Source organism: Hippoglossus hippoglossus, chromosome 6 (genome assembly GCF_009819705.1).
Source record: "Hippoglossus hippoglossus isolate fHipHip1 chromosome 6, fHipHip1.pri, whole genome shotgun sequence".
NCBI classification, from domain to species: Eukaryota; Metazoa; Chordata; class Actinopteri; order Pleuronectiformes; family Pleuronectidae; genus Hippoglossus; species Hippoglossus hippoglossus.
This window is the reverse complement of record NC_047156.1, coordinates 28,338,037-28,359,643: the sequence shown is the minus strand read 5'-3', so window position 1 is coordinate 28,359,643 and position 21,607 is coordinate 28,338,037. Positions and strand designations below refer to the sequence as shown.

At 40.2% G+C, this 21,607-nt stretch overlaps 1 protein-coding gene and 2 pseudogenes across 4 annotated transcripts in view; all 3 read right to left on the bottom strand.

Moving 5' to 3' along the window:
* Positions 1-9,058: 9,058 nt before the first annotated feature.
* On the bottom strand, positions 9,059-10,255 carry LOC117762758 (annotated as a pseudogene).
* LOC117763293 lies at positions 10,018-11,452 on the bottom strand (annotated as a pseudogene).
* Positions 11,453-11,692: 240 nt separating this feature from the next.
* Positions 11,693-21,607, bottom strand: part of bcar1 (BCAR1 scaffold protein, Cas family member) — a 105,885-nt gene continuing 95,970 nt past the window's right edge. For 3 of the 4 annotated variants that reach the window (XM_034587332.1, XM_034587334.1, XM_034587331.1), the window contains 5 exons: positions 20,917-21,012; positions 19,086-19,475; positions 17,776-18,657; positions 16,230-16,319; positions 11,693-13,198 (listed from right to left, as the gene is read on the bottom strand). In XM_034587332.1, the coding sequence (XP_034443223.1) occupies positions 12,653-13,198; positions 16,230-16,319; positions 17,776-18,657; positions 19,086-19,475; positions 20,917-21,012 (2,004 nt within the window). In that variant the 3' untranslated portion in view covers positions 11,693-12,652. The remainder of the gene's footprint in view (positions 13,199-16,229; positions 16,320-17,775; positions 18,658-19,085; positions 19,476-20,916; positions 21,013-21,607) is intronic. The other variant, XM_034587333.1, reaches the window with a different exon arrangement.

Below are 21,607 nucleotides of genomic sequence, written 5' to 3'. Positions count from 1 at the left end.
GTCACTCTAGTCAAGTGTGTTAGTTTAGGATGTAGCCTCTATCTAAGCCATATTATGAAATCTTAACAGCCTTTAGGAGCATCCAATTATCTTCAAGTCTACCTTCAAAACAATCACTCACACAGCTATTTTCCAAATAACCGGCCTGCCTGAAAATGTAGAGAGCAGATAAATCAAACAATTCATTAAACTTTATTTGTATGGCACCTTTCATACAGGTTTTTACAGTTCAAAATGCTTCACAATTGAATGATGAACTCAAGTTAGGACAGATAATTAAAAATGCTTAAAATGGAAATTATTCAAAAACAGATTTTAAAAGATAAAACAAGAAAATAGAAGAAAACTGTAAATTAAAGGGGATAAAAGAATATAATAATAATGATAATAACAGACAGGTTATAACTTAGATGCAAAAAAGGGAATAAACCATACATATTTTTAAGGTTACATTTATTTATGGCAGGTCCTCTGGCAGACAGTTCCAGTGGTTTTGAGCATAGAGCTAAATGGTTGTTTTAGTTGTGCTCTTTGGAACAGCTAACAAACTCATACCAGAGGTCCTAAGGAGCTGTACTGGATAAATTATACAAAACATGTAAGCTGGCATGGCCGGTGCCAGGAAGTTTTCTCTGCCCGTACAATGGGTAGGCTAGACCAAGACTTTGAGGGGCTAAGAAAATAGTAATTTTCAGAGTTACTTTAAAAGGAAGCTCTGGTTTTTCCATATAAAAGCACATATGGCACACAAAACATTCAATACATATATAGTTTTAATTGGAAACTAAAATAAGGACTTTGGAACAGCTTTAAATGTGTTCTCTTTTTCTGGTCAGTACTTTCAGAGTTCTGAATCAGCTGTAGATAAGAAATCCTTTATTAGTCCCGCAATGGGGAAATTTGCAATGTTACAGCGGCCGAAGACAAAACATAAGTAGCATGCAGTACTTGGGATAAGGAATATAAAGAAATAGAAATATACAACAATATATAGAAAAAATATATAAATGTGATTAAACCGGTACAGTGTAAAGAAATATATTATGTGTCAGAATATGTACAGTAAATGGATTGCACATAACAGTTTATATTGCACAGACATTTTTACAAATGAGTATAGTATAGTGAATATTGCACAGTTGAGAATCCATTTGACAGTCCAAATGTGGCTGAGTGTGGCAAAGTTTCTTGCTACCCAGGGTCCCCCAACACAATCAGTCCTCCTCTGTGGCAGCGCTCCATGCTGCCTTTTAAACTGGAGGGTATTAAGCTAACAGCCATCAGCTGCACTGATTACCCCCCTGATACAGCTGGAGGTGCTCTCTGAGCCACTGATTTGTAACTTTTGGTGCAGACCAGATATTAAAGCTTTACAGGAGTCAAGCCTGCTTGAAATTAAAGCATGCATCATTTTTTTCTACCTCACTCAGAGAGAGTGATGTTGTTTGATGATTGACTCTGTTACCACCACAGTATCTGTACGTTACAGTTAAGATTGCTTGTTCACATTTAATAACACAGATACCACTACTATAGTGCACTGTATTACTAACTAGAATAAATACACATCTTGATATGAAGAGGAGGCATACCACATAAAGTCTAGACCCTGTACATATGGAGTCTCAATTGGTCTTTATATTTGAATTCAGTTCGATACCACTCAAACCTACACACTATAATATATCTATATCAACATAGAGAGAGAGAGACTAACATGTCCAATCCTACACTGGATAGTTCACAGATATGATAGGGAAGGCGCCTCCGAAGCCACAATGTTGTTTTACAACCAAAACATTTTTGTCAATCTACCATTTAGCCTATGATATCTTTTCATTTTGATAAGAATGTAATATATATTGGACTGTAGGCAAGCAGAGAAAATCCTGGTTGACTCAATTCGCACCTACTCTTTAATATATCGATTGGTGGCAGTAAAACATATTTAGAATTTAGTTTCTTGGCCATCCCCATGATGAGCCTTGGTCGTTAGTACCACTATTCCTCCAGTATGATGCTCTTCGATTCTGTAAATAAAAAAATAATACAGAGGATTTCACTACTACTGACTTTCCTCTTGCTTTGCCCTGTTTGTGGTCTCCCCAGGCTTCTTTGAACACCCAGGACAATGTGGTTTGCATGCTCAGTGTGATGTCATCACTCAGTAATACAGACAGTGGGATGCTTCTGGACTGAGAGGGCAACTTAATCCACAGGTAGTAGTTATGAAAACCCCACCAGGCCAAGAGGACTGATGATTTCTGCATATATACACCAAAAAGACAAAGTATAGCAGTGTGGTGCTGTTGGAGCAATATCCAACTTTACAAATGTCACATAACACTTTGTAGACTCTTTGGATGGGAAAAAACACTATGAACACCTTTCACATTTTAAAATTAATATTTGATAACTATATCTGTTATAACTGATGCATGTGGTGTTATAACACAAGAGCAAATGTATAATTTTTTGTAACTGCAAAATCAAAAACTGCACACATTCAATTTACTCTATCCGTGTCTCTAATAATGCAAGTACATACAGCCATACAGTATGCATATGTTATTGATGTGAGTCCTTCTTAGAGGGACCTTATTCAGATTAATACTACACAAATCCACAGTCCCCCTGTGTAAAGTTATTCTATAGTTCAGCTGAAGCTAAAATTGGGTCTCAGGAATCTTTCTTTGCCAAATAAAGATGGAGTCTTCCAAAATCAAAGTTGAAGTCTGCATCCAGTCAGAAAAATTTCTAACACACACCCTGTGGAGGTATACATTGTGGTGTGTACATATTTATTACAGTTGCACCGGCAATAACTTACACAACTAGATTTAGCAAACTCCTGTAGCCCCCCTGACCCCTGAAGCCTCATTAGTTGTACTTAAGAATGCACATTAATATGTTATCTTATCTGCATATGATTTTAACCAGGTTACATTTACTACTTTATTTACTCTCCTGGTATTAATGTGTGTTAGTGTCCATGTATAAAGTTCTATGCAATTCAGACCCAAAATGCAGACAGGAGGCAGGTGGAAGATTTAACAATTTGTTTAACAAGATGTTATTAGAATGAATGGAGCTGGGGCTAATGTTGAGCAGGGCAAGGGAGTCCTCTGGAGTAACTCCTAAGTCGGAGAGTTGTGTACAGGCAAGCGGTGGCAGACTGGTAGTGCCAGGAGAAGGGGAATAGTTTACGGCTGAGTATTTGTGTGGGCTATGTGAGTGGGGGATTGTCTGGCTGGGGCAGGGTGGAGCAGTAGAGGTTCTGGAGGAGTAAATGGTCGGCAGGTGACAAAGGACAATTGCTGGATGTGATGCAGAGAAACATACAATTTTTTTTGTCATTGGGTCTACTGGCACTATCTTCCTGCAAATAGAACACTGTAGTTGGTAAAGCAAAAAAAAAAAAAAGATTCATGGATTTGATGCCAATGAGGCTCTACAAGTATTATTGTGTCTCCACTCACTAATATATTAAGTGCTAGTGTTAGTTTGGTCAATTGCAACGAGAGACTGATACCTGTTGAGGAAAAAAGGTAAAAGACACCTCTTATTCCCTCTATTCCCATCCCCTCTGCATCCCAAGGGCTCAGGTGGATGTCGCCCACTAGTGGGTGTGGCATCTTTTTTGTAGCTACAACGTACATATTTACAGATTTACATCTATTTAAAACACACTTCACATTGTTATGACTCTGATGTCATAATGTGGTGAATGTGTGTGATGTATGGGTTGTTCTCCCTCCCTGCCTATGGGTGGTGCAGTTCAACCTGTTCTGTGTTCTTTCTATATTTCTGGTTGACAGTTTTTTTCTTGAGTGGCACAATGGAGTTTGAATTTGGACATTTTTGCAAGAAATTCCCACATTTACAACAGTTATCAAATGTAGGAAAGTGGATTTTAAGTCTTGTCGCTAATGTGTTGATATGCATGTTTGATCTCTTCCCTATCTGTGGGTCCAGTCCCTCCTCATAATTAATGCCTTCAATTTGTCAGATATTTTCTTCAATGATTTTGCCTTGTTGATTATGACACATCTCACAGGTTTTTGCCTCTTTCGGGGACATTCGATCCTCTTTTCTACAATCAATTATTCTGGCCTGAATGCACATGCCCAACACAAGGCTTGTTAAGACCAAATTGCAAATGTTTTACGTGTGTCTTTAAATTAGGTTTAACTTTACATTTAGCTGCAGGAGACAACTGAATCACAGAGCAGGCCTACTTCAGCAAGGAATAAAGTAGGTTATATTTCCATCATCAAAATATATCATCAGCTACTCTTTAAAATGTTTGTCTTTCACAGGATTCGTCTGTCCATATATAAAAGGCATCTTCTCCTTGGTATTGAAGGTTGGAAACTGATCTGAATGCATAAAACTGAAGATTAAAAACAGAATTTGGAGATACAGATGTTGGAGAGAGATGAAAGGGATTTCATCCAACAGAGGTGATACAAATTAGATGTTAATTAATTGAAATAGGTATTTTTGTAGAAGTCCCTCAATGGTCTCCCATTCACCGGTTCCTGCAGGGCTGGGTCAATGTCCTCCCATTGCTCCTCCGCTAGCATCATGGGCAGTTTCTCACACCTTAGTGTGGCAATGTTGTGCAAGACTGCACATGCAGCAATTATGTCACAGGCCCTGTCAGGATTTACCCTGAGGCCTTTTAGGCACTGGAATATCGACTCGAGTTGTCCAAAGGCCATTTCCATACATGCCCTAGTTTTGGTGTGGGTATGATTTGAAGGCCCTTTCCGCATCTGTTCCAGTATCTGTATATGGTGTCAGCAAATAAGACATTCAGGGATAGCCTCTATTGCCAATCAGTATTCAATTTAACTCCCCTGCAGAATAAGATAAGATAAGAAGTCCTTTATTAGTCCCGCAATGGGGAAATTTGCAAGTTACAGCAGCAGAAGACAGTGTAGACATTCACATAATGATTATGGGTCAGGTAGATTTAAAGTTGCAGTGTGTAGAACTTAGTGACATAAAGTGGTGAAGTTGCATGTTGCAGCTGAACACCCCTCACCTCATCCTCCCCTTCCAAACATGAAAGAGAACCTGTAGTAACCTTCAGTTTTCTTAAAAACTCAAAGGGTGTTTAGTTTGTCCAGTCTGGGCTACTACAAGAAACATGGCGGCCTCCATAGAGAGGACCCCCCCTGTAAATATAAAGTATTTCAATATAAAGGGCCCATTCTAGGGTAAATAAAACAACAATTTGTATAGTTTAGATGAAACATACTCGCGAAAAAATCCCTAGGATTATTTTATATTAAATTTCTGTCAATAGATCCCTTTCACCTTAATCTTACACACTGGACCTTTAAGACCTCTGTACAGCCCTTGCAGCGAGTACTCTTGGGCAAAGCTAGATAGCCAAATGACATCCAAAATCCTCAAACAAGGCTTGACTTTTCTTGCATTTTACTGGGTTTGATTTTGTGTTGTAAAACTGAAACATTACAGAGAAAAGAACATAGGTAAGTATAAAAACATTACCATATCCGCATAGAAGGTAAGTATTATACACATACTGTCACTACATAAGTGTACAATTCCTAAAAAAATATAAACGGCTCTGTACTGTATAAAAACACAGCTTGACTACCAAAAACAGCTGAGTCAGTCAATTATCAAACAGAGCTAGTTACTGCGCTAACTGCTAAAAGAGCAATACTACTAACCAGCCCAATCGAAAAGTTTCTAACATGACATTGCTAACACATACTTACAGACAAATAGTTTCCAAGGCAGAAGCGTATCAGAAAATACCACAGCAACACCATGAATTCAGCACTGTATGTCTTGTCTGTCTGAGCTTAACTGGAGAAATACGGAGCTATCTGAGGAGACAGAGACGAAGGAACGGCGAAGATGCAGACAGCCTAGGATAGATCGGTATGAGAGATCACTCTGATGCTATTTCCAAGAACTAACAAGAGTACAGAGCACTCACTCTGATACTGTTTTCATGCACTAACAGAGAACAGAGCACACACTTTTAACTAACTTATTTAACTAACTTATTAGCTTAACTTTGACATAGTCAGTAGTCAGCACAACCTCAATTCCGATGTATTAACATTAAGATTGTCACAAAAGTGTCCCTGAAATGCTTTTCCAGAACCCCCCCCCCCCCGCAATACTCAATCCTTCCCAAGACAAACTAAAGAAATATAGAAAATCCCCAAGGATGGTAACAACATTATCTTACCTTGTGCAAACCTCTAGGACAGTGATGAAGCTCAAAATATCGGAGCATTGTGCACAAAACCCAGCCATTTTGCCACAATGTTCAAGATGAGGCATCTCTCATTGCAGATCATCAATCATTCAATCAAATTTTATTTGTATAGCCCATATTCACAAATCACAATTTGTCTCATAGGGCTTTAACAAGGTGTGACATCCTCTGCCCTTAACCCTCAACAAGAGTAAGGAAAAACTACTAGAAAACCTTTTTAACAGGGTAAAGAGAACGTAGAAACCTCAGAGAGAGCCACATGTGAGGGATCCCTCTCCCAGGACGGACAGAAGTGCAATAGATGTCAAGTGTAAAGGAGAACACCAGCAAGATAAGGGTATTTGCAGCATTGATTAGAATAAACACTTAAGCATAACTGAAGGTCAATGAATTGATGGATTATTGTCAGTAATGGTCGAGTATCTGAGGAGAAATATTGTATATCAAGCAGTCCTGTTGTAATCATAGTCCATGGTCAGCAGCCACCACGATCATGATACACCATCAAGATCGGATGCCACTATAGTCCACAGTCATTGTCCACTGCCGCCATTAGGATCCACCATCAGCTGCCACCTCGATCGTGGTCCACCACCATTATCAGATGCCAACACGATACAGAATCCGCCATTATTATCACGATCAGCCAGCACGATACAGAATCCGCCATACAGGATCCACCATTACGATCACGATCTCTGATACGCGATCCACAGATCTTAATCCACGATGTGGCCGCAGCTGCGTCCCTGGACCTACGGACGATAAGGAAAAGGGACTCCGGGGAAGAAGTCAAGTCAGTAACATGTATTGATGAGATATTAATTTCTTTGATGTGATGAGGGAGAAGAGGAAGGAGAAGCTGGAAAGAGAAGCTCCGTGTGTCATGTGTCCCCCGACCTTCTAGACCTATAGCAGCATAACTAAGAGCAGGTCCGAGACAAGCCTGGACCAGCTCTAACTATAAGCTTTATCGTAAAGGAAGGTTTTAAGCCTACTCTTAAACGTACAGATGGTGTCTGCCTCCCGAACTGAAAGTGGGAGATGATTCCACAGGAGAGGAGCTTGATAGCTGAAAGCTCTGGCTCCTACTCTACTTTTAGAGACTTTAGGGACGACAAGTAAGCCTGAATCCTGGGAGCGCAGTGCTCTAGTGGGTTGATATGGTACTATCAGCTCTTTGAGGTATATTGGTGCCATATTATTAAGGGCCTTGAAGGTGAGGAGGAGAATTTTAAATTCTATTCTAGATTTAACTGGAAGCCAGTGTAGTGAAGCTAATACAGGAGAAATGTGCTCTCTTTTCTTTGTTCTTGTCAGGACACGTGCTGCAGCATTTTGGACAAGCTGCAGAGTCTTTAACGACTTACTGCTGGAGCCTGATAATAAGGACTTACAATAATCAAGTCTGGATGTAACAAAGGCGTGGACTAGTTTTTCTGCATCTTTTTGAGAAAGGACATGTCCGATTTTTGAGATATTAGGCAAATGGAAGAAGGCGGTCCTAGAAATTAGTTTTAAGTGAGAATTTATGTCCTTGAGACATGCTTGGAGTTTAGTTAATTGAATTGGAATCGATCTGAAAAATATGATTTAAACCAGTTTAGGGCGGTTCCTTTAATGCTAATTAACTGTTCTAGTCTCTGTAATAAAATGTGATGGTCTAAGATCTAACAGAACGAGGACGGACACAAACCCCTGATCTGAAGCTATTAGAAGGTCATTAGTGACTTTTGCCACGGCTGTCCGTGCTGTGATTTGCTCTAAACCCCGACTGAAAGTCTTCATTTACATTACTTTCCTGGAGAAACTCACACAGGTGATTGGCTACAACTTTTTCAAGGATTTTAGACAGGAAGGGGAGGTTAGATATCGGTCTGTAGTTGGCTAAAACCTGCGGGTCTAGGGTGGGTTTTTTGAGAAGGGATTTGATTACAGCTATTTTAAAGGACTGTGGTACATATCCTGATGATAAATTAGGGGCAGAATTTCTTCAAGTAATTTTGTAGGGATGGGATCTAAGATACAAGTTGTTGGTTTAGAACATGAGATTATTTTGGTCAGCTGATCAAGGGTGATCAGAGAGAAGCTGTCTAAATAATTGGTAAGATTCTCAGCCGTTTCTGAGATTTCTGTTCTTGATAGGGTATTAGTGCCAATTGAGGGCAGGAGATGGTTGATTTTATTTCTAATAGTTATTATCATTAAAGAAGGTCATAAAGATATTGCTATTTAGGGATCGAGGAATACTGGGTTCGGTGGAGGTGTGACTGTCAGCCTGGCTACAGTGCTGAAGAGAAACCTGGGGTTGTTTTTAAGTTTCTTTTATTTCTTCTTTCTTCTATTCATTTGGAGTAGTAGGCAGCTCTTGCTTTGTGGAGGGCCTTCTTATATGCTTTAACACTATTTTTCCAGGCTAGGTGATATTCAACACGGTTGCTGGAGCGCCACTTCCTTTCTAGTTTTCTTGACGCTTGTTTTAATTCGTGTCTTGGAATTATACCACGGAGCTAATTTACTATGTTTCACACATTTCTTTTTTAGTGGCGCTATTGAGTCTAATGTTAATTGTAATGACTTTACAGAGCTATCGACAAGATGGTCAATCTCAGTGGAGCTAGGGTTTGTAAAGAAGTTGTTGGTTATATCGACAGATAATACAGGTTTAAATGTAATTGGAATTATTTCCTTAAATTTAGCTACAGCACTATCAGGTAGGCATCTAGAAAATGAGTTTTTTTATTAGTGGCATATATTCTGATAATGAAAATTCGAAGGTTATTAAATTATGGTCTGATAGAATTGGTTAAAAGTGTTTAGCACTGGAGCTCTGCTTCCTGGTTCCAACTGTGGGTTGTCATTTTATAGACTGAGTAATATTCCTTGATAAGAGAGCTGCTCCATCCCAAGTGGGATGAACGCCGTCTCTCCTAACAAGACCAGGTTTCCTCCAAAAAGTTTGCCATTTATCTACAAAGCCCACACCATTTACAGGACACCACCTCGACAGCCAGCGGTTAAAGACAACATGCGGCTAAACATGTCATCACCTGTTGTGTTAGGAAGAGGTCCAGAGAAAACTACAGTGTCCAACATCGTTTTTGCAAAAGCACACACGACTCAACATTAACTTTAGTGACCTCCGACATACGAAGCCGGGAGTCGTTGCTGCCGACGTGAATTACGATCTTACTTTATTTACGTTTAGCTTTAGCCAGCAGCTTCAGTTTGGATTCGATGTCACCTGCTCTGGCCCCTGGCATGCAATTGACTATGGTCGCTGGTGTCGCTAACCTCACGTTTCTCAGGACCGAGTCGCCAATGACCAGAGTTTGCTTCTCAACGGGTGTGTCGTTGAGTGGAGAAAATCTGTTTGAAACGTGAGCTGGTGGGTCTTTAATCGTGGGCTTTTTAAAGATAGCACTATGCCCCCTCCGACCAGCCACACAGCCGCCCTGGGCTCCTGGCTGCTTGGGAGAAGTCAAGGGAGTGCTAGCTGGGGCTAAGCTAGGTGGCTCCGCGGCGGCTAGCGGGGGCTGGCTAACTACAGCTAACGGAGGTTCTAAGCTGCGGAGCCGAGCTTCTAAGTCGCTAAGCCTCGCCTCCATCGCTACCAATACACTACATTTGTTACATGTACCACCACTGTTAAAGGAGGCAGAGGAGTAAGTAAACATGAGACACTCGGAGCAGGAGAGAGCAGTGGAGCAAGAGGGAGGGAGAGAAGCCATCGCTGATATATTAGCCTGTTAGCCTACGAGGGTGAGCTCAAACTGAAAAATCCGGTGACACGCAGATGGAAAGACACAGAATCGCTAAAGCACCAAAGAGTAGGGGTTGGTATGTGTGGATGTTTAACTATAGACCGGCAATTTAGCCGTATTAATATAGATAAATAGCTGTGTTAGTAGAGGAGCTAGTTCAGAGAGAACAGCCACCAGCAGCGGCAGGAAAACAGGAAATGACGCAATTCGCTTACCGTAGTACGTCCGACTGACAGCATAGAAAGTAAATATCAATGATGCGACTCACTTAATTTGATAGAGGGTACAGTTAAAAAAGCTCAGCATAACTAAGAAGCGTTGGTGCAGTCATTCTAAATGTCAAATCCAGGTCATGATTATGTGAATACTTGTTTCACATTCTAGAATAATTTGAACTTTAGGTCTGCTATTGTGTAAGATTGTTTGGCAGCTAGCCTACCCTTTAGTGCTCTAATATATTTGTTAGGAAGTGAAATTACTTTTTTTCCCTGCTCTGACTGTATGAACATTTGTCCACAATACATACCTGTACATTTATGCTGTGGCAAGATTTTCGGTTTAAATAGTCTGCCTCCACAAGTCCAGTTGGGGTCTCAATACGCACATGCTTGCAGTCTTTGGCACCAAGGACATTAGGGAAGTCTGAACGAGAGAATTAAGTTAATGTACAGACATGTTTTAGAATACTGTACATTTATGTGAACAGCACCTACCTGCAATGGAATAAAATGCCTCCTTGATCATTTATGTATGCAGGTGGCCTGGGAAAACTATGAAGATATTTAAAAACCTCCTCAGTGCAAGGTAAACTCTCCTCATTTCCCTTCATACCGTTGCCTTTGAGAGATGTTTAGCATCTCCTACACCATACACAAATGTACCAAAAACGGAGAACTATGCAGACTGACTGCACCGTTGTTAAGGCTTGACTTCGGCAATCCTCCTCATGGGAGGTTCCAGTAGACTACATAAGTAGGCTATGCTGGGTCTACTGAATCTTTACCTCTCCCACAGGTACTCCTTAGCAAAGCCCAGCGGATTGGTCCAGTCTCTGAAAACCCTCAGGGCCGGTGGTGTAAATGCCCCTTGCAGGATCTGAGCACCTTCTTCCACAGGATCATCAACGAATAGACATGCCATGATGTGGATCACACTGATTCTTCTGGGGTTCTATCTGCTTTTCAGATGCACTGCTTATGTAGCGCACTGTGTTCATTGATCGTTTAACGTTTTAAAGTATTTATTTTTAATTGTGCAGTATGTGGAACTAACTTAAAACCATGCTTGATCAGGTCCTGAAGAAGTTACTCTGCTCAGGGGGACATTTTAAACTATTGTCTTTTAAACAACATAGGCTGAAACTTTTGACAATTTGGAAGCAAAGAAACTAGGCCCTTTAAACTGTGATGGATAGTTTGGGTCATTATCTTATTCTTTTCTAAATAAAATAACTGACTGACCAGTTGGTTTGTTTGGAATCTTTCTGATTGTGTTTCTACTCCTCGAATTTTACAATCAAAAATGAAACCCAATTTAGCTGCAGGTTTTCTGTGATCTTGAATCTATGTTTAATGTAAAACTTCTTCTGTACATGGACCAAACATTTTTCACTGGTTTTCATTCCAGACTGAACATACATCAAAAATAATCAGTGTCAGAGAAAAGAAGAAAAAAACTGGTTTAATTTCATTTGTTTATCCTTAACCCTTTACACGCTTTTTCTCTGATACATGCCTCTTACAAAACAACCGACATATAGATTTACAAAAAAAGCATAGCACTGAGATAATCTTTAATAACTACAGTACTGGAACTGTACAGTTATGTTGACATCTTTGGCAGCAGTGTTGCCTGCACTGGTGGACTTAATGTGGACACCTTGCTCAAACTCTGAGGCAACATGGCACCATGTAGAGCTGTCAGATTTTCATCAGGTGAACTTTAAAGATGGCTGTGTGCTCCAGTGTTTTCTTGAAAAGTGTGCCTTTGTCAGGGATGGAAGAGCATAAAGGTATTACAACGTAGCTCCATAGCATCTGGAAATAACATGTCAATAACAATAAAGATACAAGGATCAAGAATCAGAGCCATAATCAATGGTATAGCAATATTATTATATTATTATTATCGATAGTGTCAAAAACTACATTTATGTTTTGATCTTATTGAAAAAAAGAGCCGAATATTTATATTTATACACTGGCAGTTCTGTAGTCTTTTATTGTTCTGGTTTTCTGACTAAATATGTACCCTAAATACTTACAATGATTATTTTACAACCATTGGCCCAGCCCACTGATGATAATTTTTTTATTTTGTCTAGAATAAAATGCTCGCTGTGATGAAAGAGGAATGGTTAAAGTGTAAAGCGAGATAGGGAGGGAGCAGAGGATGGATATGAGGTCAGCCTCCCAGTCCCAGACAGGGTGTCAGGGTTTCCCTGACTTCATGTAAGAAACAGAATGAATGGAAATCCTCTTCCGGTCGAGGGTCTCCAACCTCACACTGAAAGGGTGTACACAGTGTCGTCCACGCCGAGTTACAGGGAGCATTTATTACCCCATGTTCCTGGGACATCTCATTTTGTGTCATTGTTTTTTTTCTTCTCCCCTGTCAACCCCTACATAAGCAGCAGCTGTCCCAGCACCATCCTGAACTGCTGCGTATACCCAGCCAGCTCCCTCACCCTCTCAGTCATGTCTCTGGCTGCTCCAGGGGAAGGATACTGAAGTGCCGCTGTCTTCGTACTGATCACAATGTCTTTGAGTTTCTCGCAGAGGATGTTGCTACTCTGGGCCACTCGTGACCTAACCTCAGGAGAATTGGCCTGACGTGACAGTGTGTCACCGATGAACACCAACTTGTGTGCACTAAGGATGACAAACTTGCTGTGTGCCACAAAAATCTTGGGCGGCTGGTTGGAGTTGACAGCGGTGAAGAAGGCGTCAATGGCATTGGTCACCGTGGTTACATTCTGCTCACACTGCTCCTGGTAGAACAGGAGGAGCTGCTGGTCGCCGTGGCAGAGCTTGGAGGAAGAGAGGCCTCCAGGGCCATTCTGGGCTAGCTGGTCGGCCAGAGGGTGGTGGGGGGGCGGGACCCAACCCGTCATGTCATTGTTGATAGGCCGGCTGACTTCCTGCTCTAACCGTTCAAACTGTTTAATCTGGAGGAAGAGGAGGGGACAGTGAATAATAAAGAGTAATATTATTAGATCTATAATAATTAGCCAGTTGGTCAATGTTTCGAAAAAAATCTACAATTTTGATAATATGCAATGTCTAAATATTGAAGATAATTTTAGATTTTCTGATTCAGCTTCTGAAATGCCAAGACTAGATGCCTATCTCTGTTCTGTATGTTTCTGAACTGAATCACTGAGTCTGGGAACTTTTGATGTGCATCCTCAACTAAATTGGACATTTTATAGTGATATTTGATTAATCAAAAACAATGGGCCTCATTCACCAACCGCTATTGAGAAGAAATTTCTTCTTAAAACCTACTTACGCAGTTTCACCGAGATTTTGACACTTACCAATGTTTTCTTATCTGGGATTTGTTTTTATGTAAGAACAGAATCTCTGCACACTCAAGAGCAAACTTGACTCGCCCATGCTTGTGCAAAATAATCTTCAATTATAAAGGTGTATGGTGGGATTTAAATTACCATATAATTTTATTTTTTATAATGTATTGCTTGTATGTGGCTTAAAGTTTAGAATACATTTTCAAGACTAAAACGCATCATGCATAATTTTTATTAATTTCTTTTTTGTCTAAAGATTTTAACCACATGGACATGTGAGCACTAAATTACAAAAAAAGTCTCCCATCTTTAGCTGTGACACACTGGCGTTTTCATATTAAATGTGTCACATGTTACATGGTTTTAAAGCTACAGCTTTTACTTCAAATGTGCCGTTCAATTTTAACCCTTGAAAAACTGAGAAGACAAAAACATGACCCACAAGATGCAACCGCACCAGACAGCGCCCAGGTCGGTGTCCAGATCAGAAAGCGGCTCAGGTCCCATTTTTCTGTCTTTCAGAACCTAAGAGAAAACTAACCGACCGAGACATGAGCCCGTAAGGGATTCAGTTTTTTGTGTCCGAACCTGACCCAATCCTGAAGTTTGTTTTTCCCTGTCCCTTACACAGATGGTAAGTGCTTGTATTCCCAGATTACAGACATGAGCAGTGTATAAAAAATAAGCCCAGCCAGTGACTGACCTGAACCCAAACCGAATATCATTGACATTTTTTGTCAGAAACCCTGCTCTGTACCAGGTTGGGGTTGGTGCTCAACTGAGGGTTACCTTGCAGCACTGTGTTTCCAATGATACGCTGTTCCAGCTCAGATAACTCTGTCAAGCCTGCCCCCCTCCCTTTCCCTTTTCCCTTACCCCTCTCCCTTTAGTGTTTACAAATATTTTGACTTCAGAATTGAGATCAAACAACTTTTTACATAATCAAATGTGGGACTTTTCCCGATTCACCTTTAACTGAACGTGTAACTGCATCCCATATATTGTTATTTTGTATCCTCTGCTTAAACTGCTAAATATAACATCTTGTTTTACAGTTTCAGTTTAGTGTACTTCCTGTCTTTAGATTTTTGTTTAGGCATTCTTGACATCTTAAATTTTCTTTTCAGTTTCTGTGATTTCTGTTTGCGCACATGGCCCTGTGGTCTCATGCCCTTTCAAGATAAGATAATCTTGTTTTTTACAGTGCGAGAGTCAAGGGTCTCTCTTTGAAATTTCTTCTGCAACAGAGTGACTAGTTCTGGTCACTCTCCAACATCTCTTTGGAAACCTACAGCTGTTAACCATACTCTGTTTCCACACGTGCTGCCCGCAATGTAGCTTTTGTGGACAACTTTAATCTCTTTTGGAAACATTCAGCATTCTACTGTCTTCACCCTGACTACCCGTTGCATATCGACACCCACCCACCTCTCCCCACTTGCACATGGATCTTGCTCTCCCTTGTAGTTAAGACAACTTCCCCAAAAACAGTATCCAGAGTGCATAATTTACATTATCATGATATCAGAAACCTTGCTTAATGTTGAGGACTTTGGCTCGTTGACAGAAACCTCACTATGCAGTTTCTCATCTTTTTTAACAGGCCTAGATGATCTGGTAGAGGGGAGGACTTTCAGTTGTTTGTAATAACTTCAAGTGTTCTCTACTTGGGTGACTTTTCATCCTTTGGAACTTTGGATGACATTATTAGAGGGTATCTTAAAACACTGTGCATTTTGATCTACAGATTGAAATCTGTCAGGCTTTCTTGATCAGCTCTCTGAACTCCTTTCTATTGTAATGCCTGAACTATTGATTATTGATTGCTTGACATTTAAAGAGTTTTAGTTGCTTTTATCAGTTGATTATGATTATGTTTATTATGTTTTATAAACCCCTATTCGGTGAACTGTTATAGTTATGGTTGTGTCTTTGGAAGTTTCTTTCATCTTCACACAGGATCTCTGGAGCTCAGTCAGAATGATTATCAGGTTCTTGGTCTCCTCTGTTTCTGAGGTGCTTCTCTCTTGATTGCTCAGTTTGGCAGCCAACTATAGGAAGAATCCTGATTGTTACAGACTTCTTCCTTTGTTTCTAACCTTCCCCTGATCTGTGCTTTGACACAGTCCTGTCTCTGAGCCCAGCAGGCAGCTCATTCCACCTCAAGACTTAGTGTTTGTTCTGATTTGCAGCTGTATGACAGATGTGTCTTTCTACATCATATACATTCAATATGTGAATTTACCAAAGATGAACTCCATCTATAGTGTATAAACACCCTAAAGATGATCAAGAGAAATAGGAGACAACTGACCAAAACCTTATAAAGTATCTGAATACTACTGTCAATGTGATATTACAATTTTTCACTTTTAAGAAATGTAAATTCTTAAATGATGTTTCCCCCTGTACATATGGTTGAATAGCCCCTGGCTTCATTATTTCCCTTAAATGTTAAACCAACCAACCAATTCACTTTCAAATAAATAGTACTAACTATGTATGTCAAGACTGGTAGCTTTTTGTCTTTTTCAGGTATAGTTTTGGCCTCATAACAAATTCATAACATCATCATATTCACCTGTTATTTTATTGTGGACTTTGTTTGTCTCTGAGTGGCCAAGTAACAATTAAAGCAGCTTCTATGTTTACTCGCTCACACACATACCTGTTGCTGTTCCAGTTGTGTCTTGTTGTGGCGGATGATGTTGCCTTTCTCCAGCAGCTGTCTTTGGTTTTTCTCAAACTCTTCCTTTCCCTAACACATCAACACACAGACACACAGCAGTTACACCACTTGTGCTGGTTAATTTGAAACAAATCTTCGTGGATCAATAGGTGTGTCATGAATATATTGCCTCTGTCTCCCTCAACTGGTGTTAAGTGGAACTGCAAAATCAGTCACTGGTACTATCTCCTCACGAAGCACACGCATAGACTTTGTAAAAAACGTTGTTACTCTTCACAGGCATATGTACTCATTCATCATGATAGGTGTGTTAGGGAGAGTGAGTTTGTCCCTCACAGAGACAATTTGTAAAAAGCATGACTATATGAGTATATCTCTGTTATTCAGGCAGACATGAAGATGTTACAACATCATGCATAATGTTAAATTTGTCAACAAAACTATAATTTAACTCACTTTCATACTGCAATGGCAATGCTTGGACCACACTGCCTGTGTGAGTAGAGTGCATCAGGCGCGTGAGCCACACTGCTCTTCTATAGAATTGTACCGCACACGGTTCACAGCAAAAATTATCTTTCACCATACTTTTAATGTCTATCTGTCAAATATGTCACAAACATAAATAGTTTGCAATACTTTCTGCACCTGTTTCAAAGCACTCTTGCCTTGCTGTTGACCAAATACGTTTAACCCGCAGCTTTTAAAACAAAAACTATTTTTGATCAATAACTACAATTACAGCACTGCGGTTCTATGCCTATGCTAACCAGTGCAGGTTCCGTGTACATAGTAATACTAATAAGACCACCAAATTCTAATCAGGTCATCCATGAGTCAAAGTGAATTTAGCTGTATATGAAATTCCTTACCTTTGACCTTTGGCTACCAAAAATGAAATCAGTTAATCCTTGAGTCAGAGTGAATGTTTGTACCAAACGTGAAGACATTCCCTAAAGGCGTTCCTGAAATATCACATTCATGAGTATGGGACGGACGGACAACCCAAAAACATAATGCCTCTTGAAACGACAGACGAATGGACAAATTATATAACTACTGTGTTAATGCATGTGTAGGTGTGAGTGCTTAAAAATTCTAATTACCAATAGAAAACTAAAATCTCATTAATGAGAATTAGGAAAGAAAGCTATATTTTTTATTCGGATGTGATCGCAACTTAATCAATATCAGTTATCAATATTCTCATAAATACTTTCTTTATTCCATACAAAGTTTAGCAACCTGTCTCATATAACCACCATCTGTAGATATGGGTTCACAGACACAGTTTGTGTCAGACTTCCTCACATTTGCAGAGTATCATGTAACAGAGATGCTGACACACTGCTAAACTATGAGTTTCATGATGCAATAAATGGTTTTAATCCTGACGGAAATTACATGGTCAATGGTTGGTAGTAACAATAAACTTTTATCATAATGGAAACCACAGCAACACAGTTACAAATTCACTGTGTCAGTCATTGTCCTCATATGTTGCTGTGTGTGTGAATGTGTGTACCTGTAGATGCACATAGTCGTAATCCTCCATCCAGCCTTCTTCTGTGGTCTCATATGGCCTGTTCACACCTTCCTCTTCCTCTCCAGCTGTAAACTTTGGTGGTGAGGGGAGGGGTCTTGACTGTATGTTCATCTTCTCCCCTCCCTGATAGCTCCCATTACCTGATCCTGTCGTGTGACTGCTGATCTCCCCTGGGATTGGAGGAAGTGGCAGCTGCTGCTGCTGCCGGTTGGTCCGTTTGAAGAGAAGAGAAGCATTACCGTGGAGAAAGGAGGCAAGCTGCTTGGCATCATCTGGGATCCCCCGTGCTGTCATGATTATTCGATCTAAATCATCCCCTCCCGGTGGTGGTGCTGTGAGTGCCATGTGTGACCAGGAAATAGCGTCTAAGCTCTGACTGTGTTGAACCAAACTCTGGAAGACCTCCTCCATCTTCCCCACCTGACGGCCCAGTTTAGACTGCAGAGAGCGGTCTGTGGCCTGGGAGGCATTTGCCACAGCCCCCCTGGCAAATTCTAGGAAGTCTCGGACAGTGGCACGCACCCGGTCTGCGGCCTGATGAATGGCTGAAAGGTTCCCTTCCAGGAGAGCAGGGCTTCTCCAGTTACCTGTGATGAATGACATCATGAGGGAAACACTGGACTCAACGGCTTGCTGCAGGCGAGACAGACGCTCCATGGCCTGCTCCAGGTCCAAGATGAGGGGTTTCCCTGAAATGCAGCCAGGAGCAGGAAGTGAGGAGGAAGATGAGGTGTCATGGACAGAGACGATGTCTAAGGATGAAGCAGAGTGATTGCTCCGTGTACTTCCAGTACTCGAGGCAGACAGCCGCTTGAAGGACATGTTAAGCTCCTCACTGGTAGACTGGGCATCACGCACAACCTGGAAAACAGATACCAGGCAGGATGCACAGAAGCTTAGCGAGCAGTTTCTCCCAATTTCCTGCCTTTGAGCTAAGGTAGCAGTGTATATTTAATCAACAAAAGCTAGGATGTAAAATATGAAGACAAAACCTGAATAAAAACGATTACAAACTTCATAAACAAATAGAAACCAAACTACAATATGGAAGAACGGATAAATTAACATAACATTTTAAATCATTCAAAGTCCCCCTGCAAATTAAAAGCTTAAAAATCCAAGATGAACCCTGACAGTAGAGCATTGAGTAATTTCAGTAAATCTAAGGGAGTACAGTAACAGAGACTAAGGCTCAGAGGAGACTGTTGTAAAATCAAAAACAGGTTAACGGTACCTTTTTTGCTAACATCTCTCCTGAAATGTGGGCCTGCCCCTTTATCTCTACCTACCTGTGGTGGGACATCGTAGACATAGTGATCTCCCCTCTCTCCTCCTCTTTCCTCTCTTTCCCTGGGGAAGTCGTAGACATCCTGGGTGGGGTGACCTCCAGTCCGCAGGCTGGCTGGGATGTCATAGATCTCCTGGGGGGCCTGGCTCACCCCGCTCCTATCTCTGTGATAATGCTTTTCAGTCAGAATGGGGGGCGGGACATCATACACGTCCTCTGGAATGGGTGGCTCTTTGTCATTGTCATTCAGGTTTTTGTGCAGGTACTGGCTAGGAGGGACGGGGACTTGGGGTTTGAGTTTGGCAAAGTGGGGAGGAACATCGTAGGTTTCCTCTCTGATTGGCTGGGCATCAGGGACATCTTTACTGACAGATGGGGGGAAGTCATAGACCTAAAGAGAAAGTGGGAGAGAAATATTCTGCATTACATTAAGTTTTTGATTTACTTTACAGCACAGTCACTCACTTGTTTTTTAAGATGAATGGTTTTAGTTGCTAGGACTTCACAGACAGATCTACCCGCATCTCATCATGTCTGGAATAAATTCAGGCTATTGATCACTGACAACTGTGTATTTGCTTGTATTTAAATCTGATCAGTTGTAATCACAATATTTGAATAATTCTGTTATACAGTTTGTATTCATATAATGAAATATGGTACGCATGAGTTGATTCGAAAACATAGGTTATTTTCACTATCTATATTTATACATATATATAAAATTGTATTACATCAGAAGCCAATTTATGCTGCTGATAATATGCTTCTAGTAATATGCTGCCAAATGAGGTCGTAGATCACCTTAGTTTGCTGAGTCAGCAACACAACTGTATTTTTATAAATAGTTAGTATAATCCAATATGTGTTGTTACAAGGGCAAATTTTGGCATCTTTTAAAACTGAACACTTGTGATTTGTTAATATGGGCTATAAATAAAATTTGATTTGATTTGATGTGTTTTTCTAGTCACAGTATCATCACAATTACTTAAAAAATGCATCAGAAAAATACATAAATTAATACTACTACTACTACTTAACCTACAACTGCTAATACCATTACTACTAATAATAAGAAGAATAATGATTTTGACATTGATTTATATGGTGCCTCTCAAGGTCCACACGGCTGCTTTACAGAGCTAACAGAGAAAATGTGTGAAAATTGTGCTTTATGGTCTCACTTGTCTGATGCTTACATTGATGTGAAATGAAAGGTTTGTACTGATTCCACTGACCTGAATACAAACATATATTTTGTGTTGAGAGCTGATTAGCAAATGTTGGCATGCTAATCAAGGTGGTGACAATAAACCTACTAATCTCACCACAGAGCTGCTAGCACTGCTGTAGACTGATCTAACCTGATTTTTGTGATGGTATTCTTAGATAATTTGTTCCTGTTGGAAGAGCAGCACCTTGCATGTGCTGTATGAGACAATTCAGCCAGTTCGTATTGAATGTAGGCTGTGTTAACCAAGCAGTGAAACATGGGAGTTGTTAGGTTGCGTTTTAAACAATGATCTTTCATGATGTGGTTTTCTAGGATAACTTGTACCTTATATGCATCTTCAAGAAAAAAAATTCTGCATTTTGACACTGTTCTTTCTTAGGTTAGAGGTAAATGCAGGATGTTTTCATTCTATCCCTGAAATTCTGACATGTTGCAGTTTTCCAGTATATACTGTACAGGATACCACATCATAATGGGTACATTATGCCATATTTAAACAAATAAAACTTAAATGCAAGCAATGGTAACAAGATTGCCATACTCCATATCTGTGACATACATACATTCAGAAAAACTTTCCAGTGCAAAGACTTACTGTCTGCTGTGTGTTCTTTTCTGTACTTGCTAGGGTGTCATATATTTCTTGACCACCAGAGGTCCCCTTAACCACCATGGGAGGAGTGTCATACACCTAACACAAAGGACAAGACAGACATTAATAACATGTTGTTATATACACAAATCATTGCAACAGGCAGCAATTCCATAAAGCCCTAGATTTAAGTGTTCAGCATTACACCTGACTACAGTTTAGATAACAGACAAGATGAGAGAGATAAATGACTCTGTAGCTGCCTGTGCCAGATGTGGTAATTATTTCAAACATCATCAGACATCATCGACCACCCAGCTGATGACCTCCAATGTGGCCATTTGGAACTGAAGTGATAGGGGGTTAGGGTTACACAAGCGTAATGAGAAATTAAAAACTCACAAGGGTTTGTGTAGAGGTATTAATGGAATGAGTGTATGGTGTGGAACAATCCTACCACTATTAACCCTTACATGCCTTCACAGTATGGTCTGGGTAAATTTTGAATTCCCTTATAATTGGTCTCTATACCAAATTTTGAACTACAGAATCCATTAAGAATGTATAAATAGCCTATCTGACATTAATAAATGGATTATTAATCCTTAATTAATGTTTCAGAGCGCAAGAAGAGTGTATTTTTTAGGTTTTAAAGCATCTACTATTACACAATATCATGTGCTGCTTTACAGTG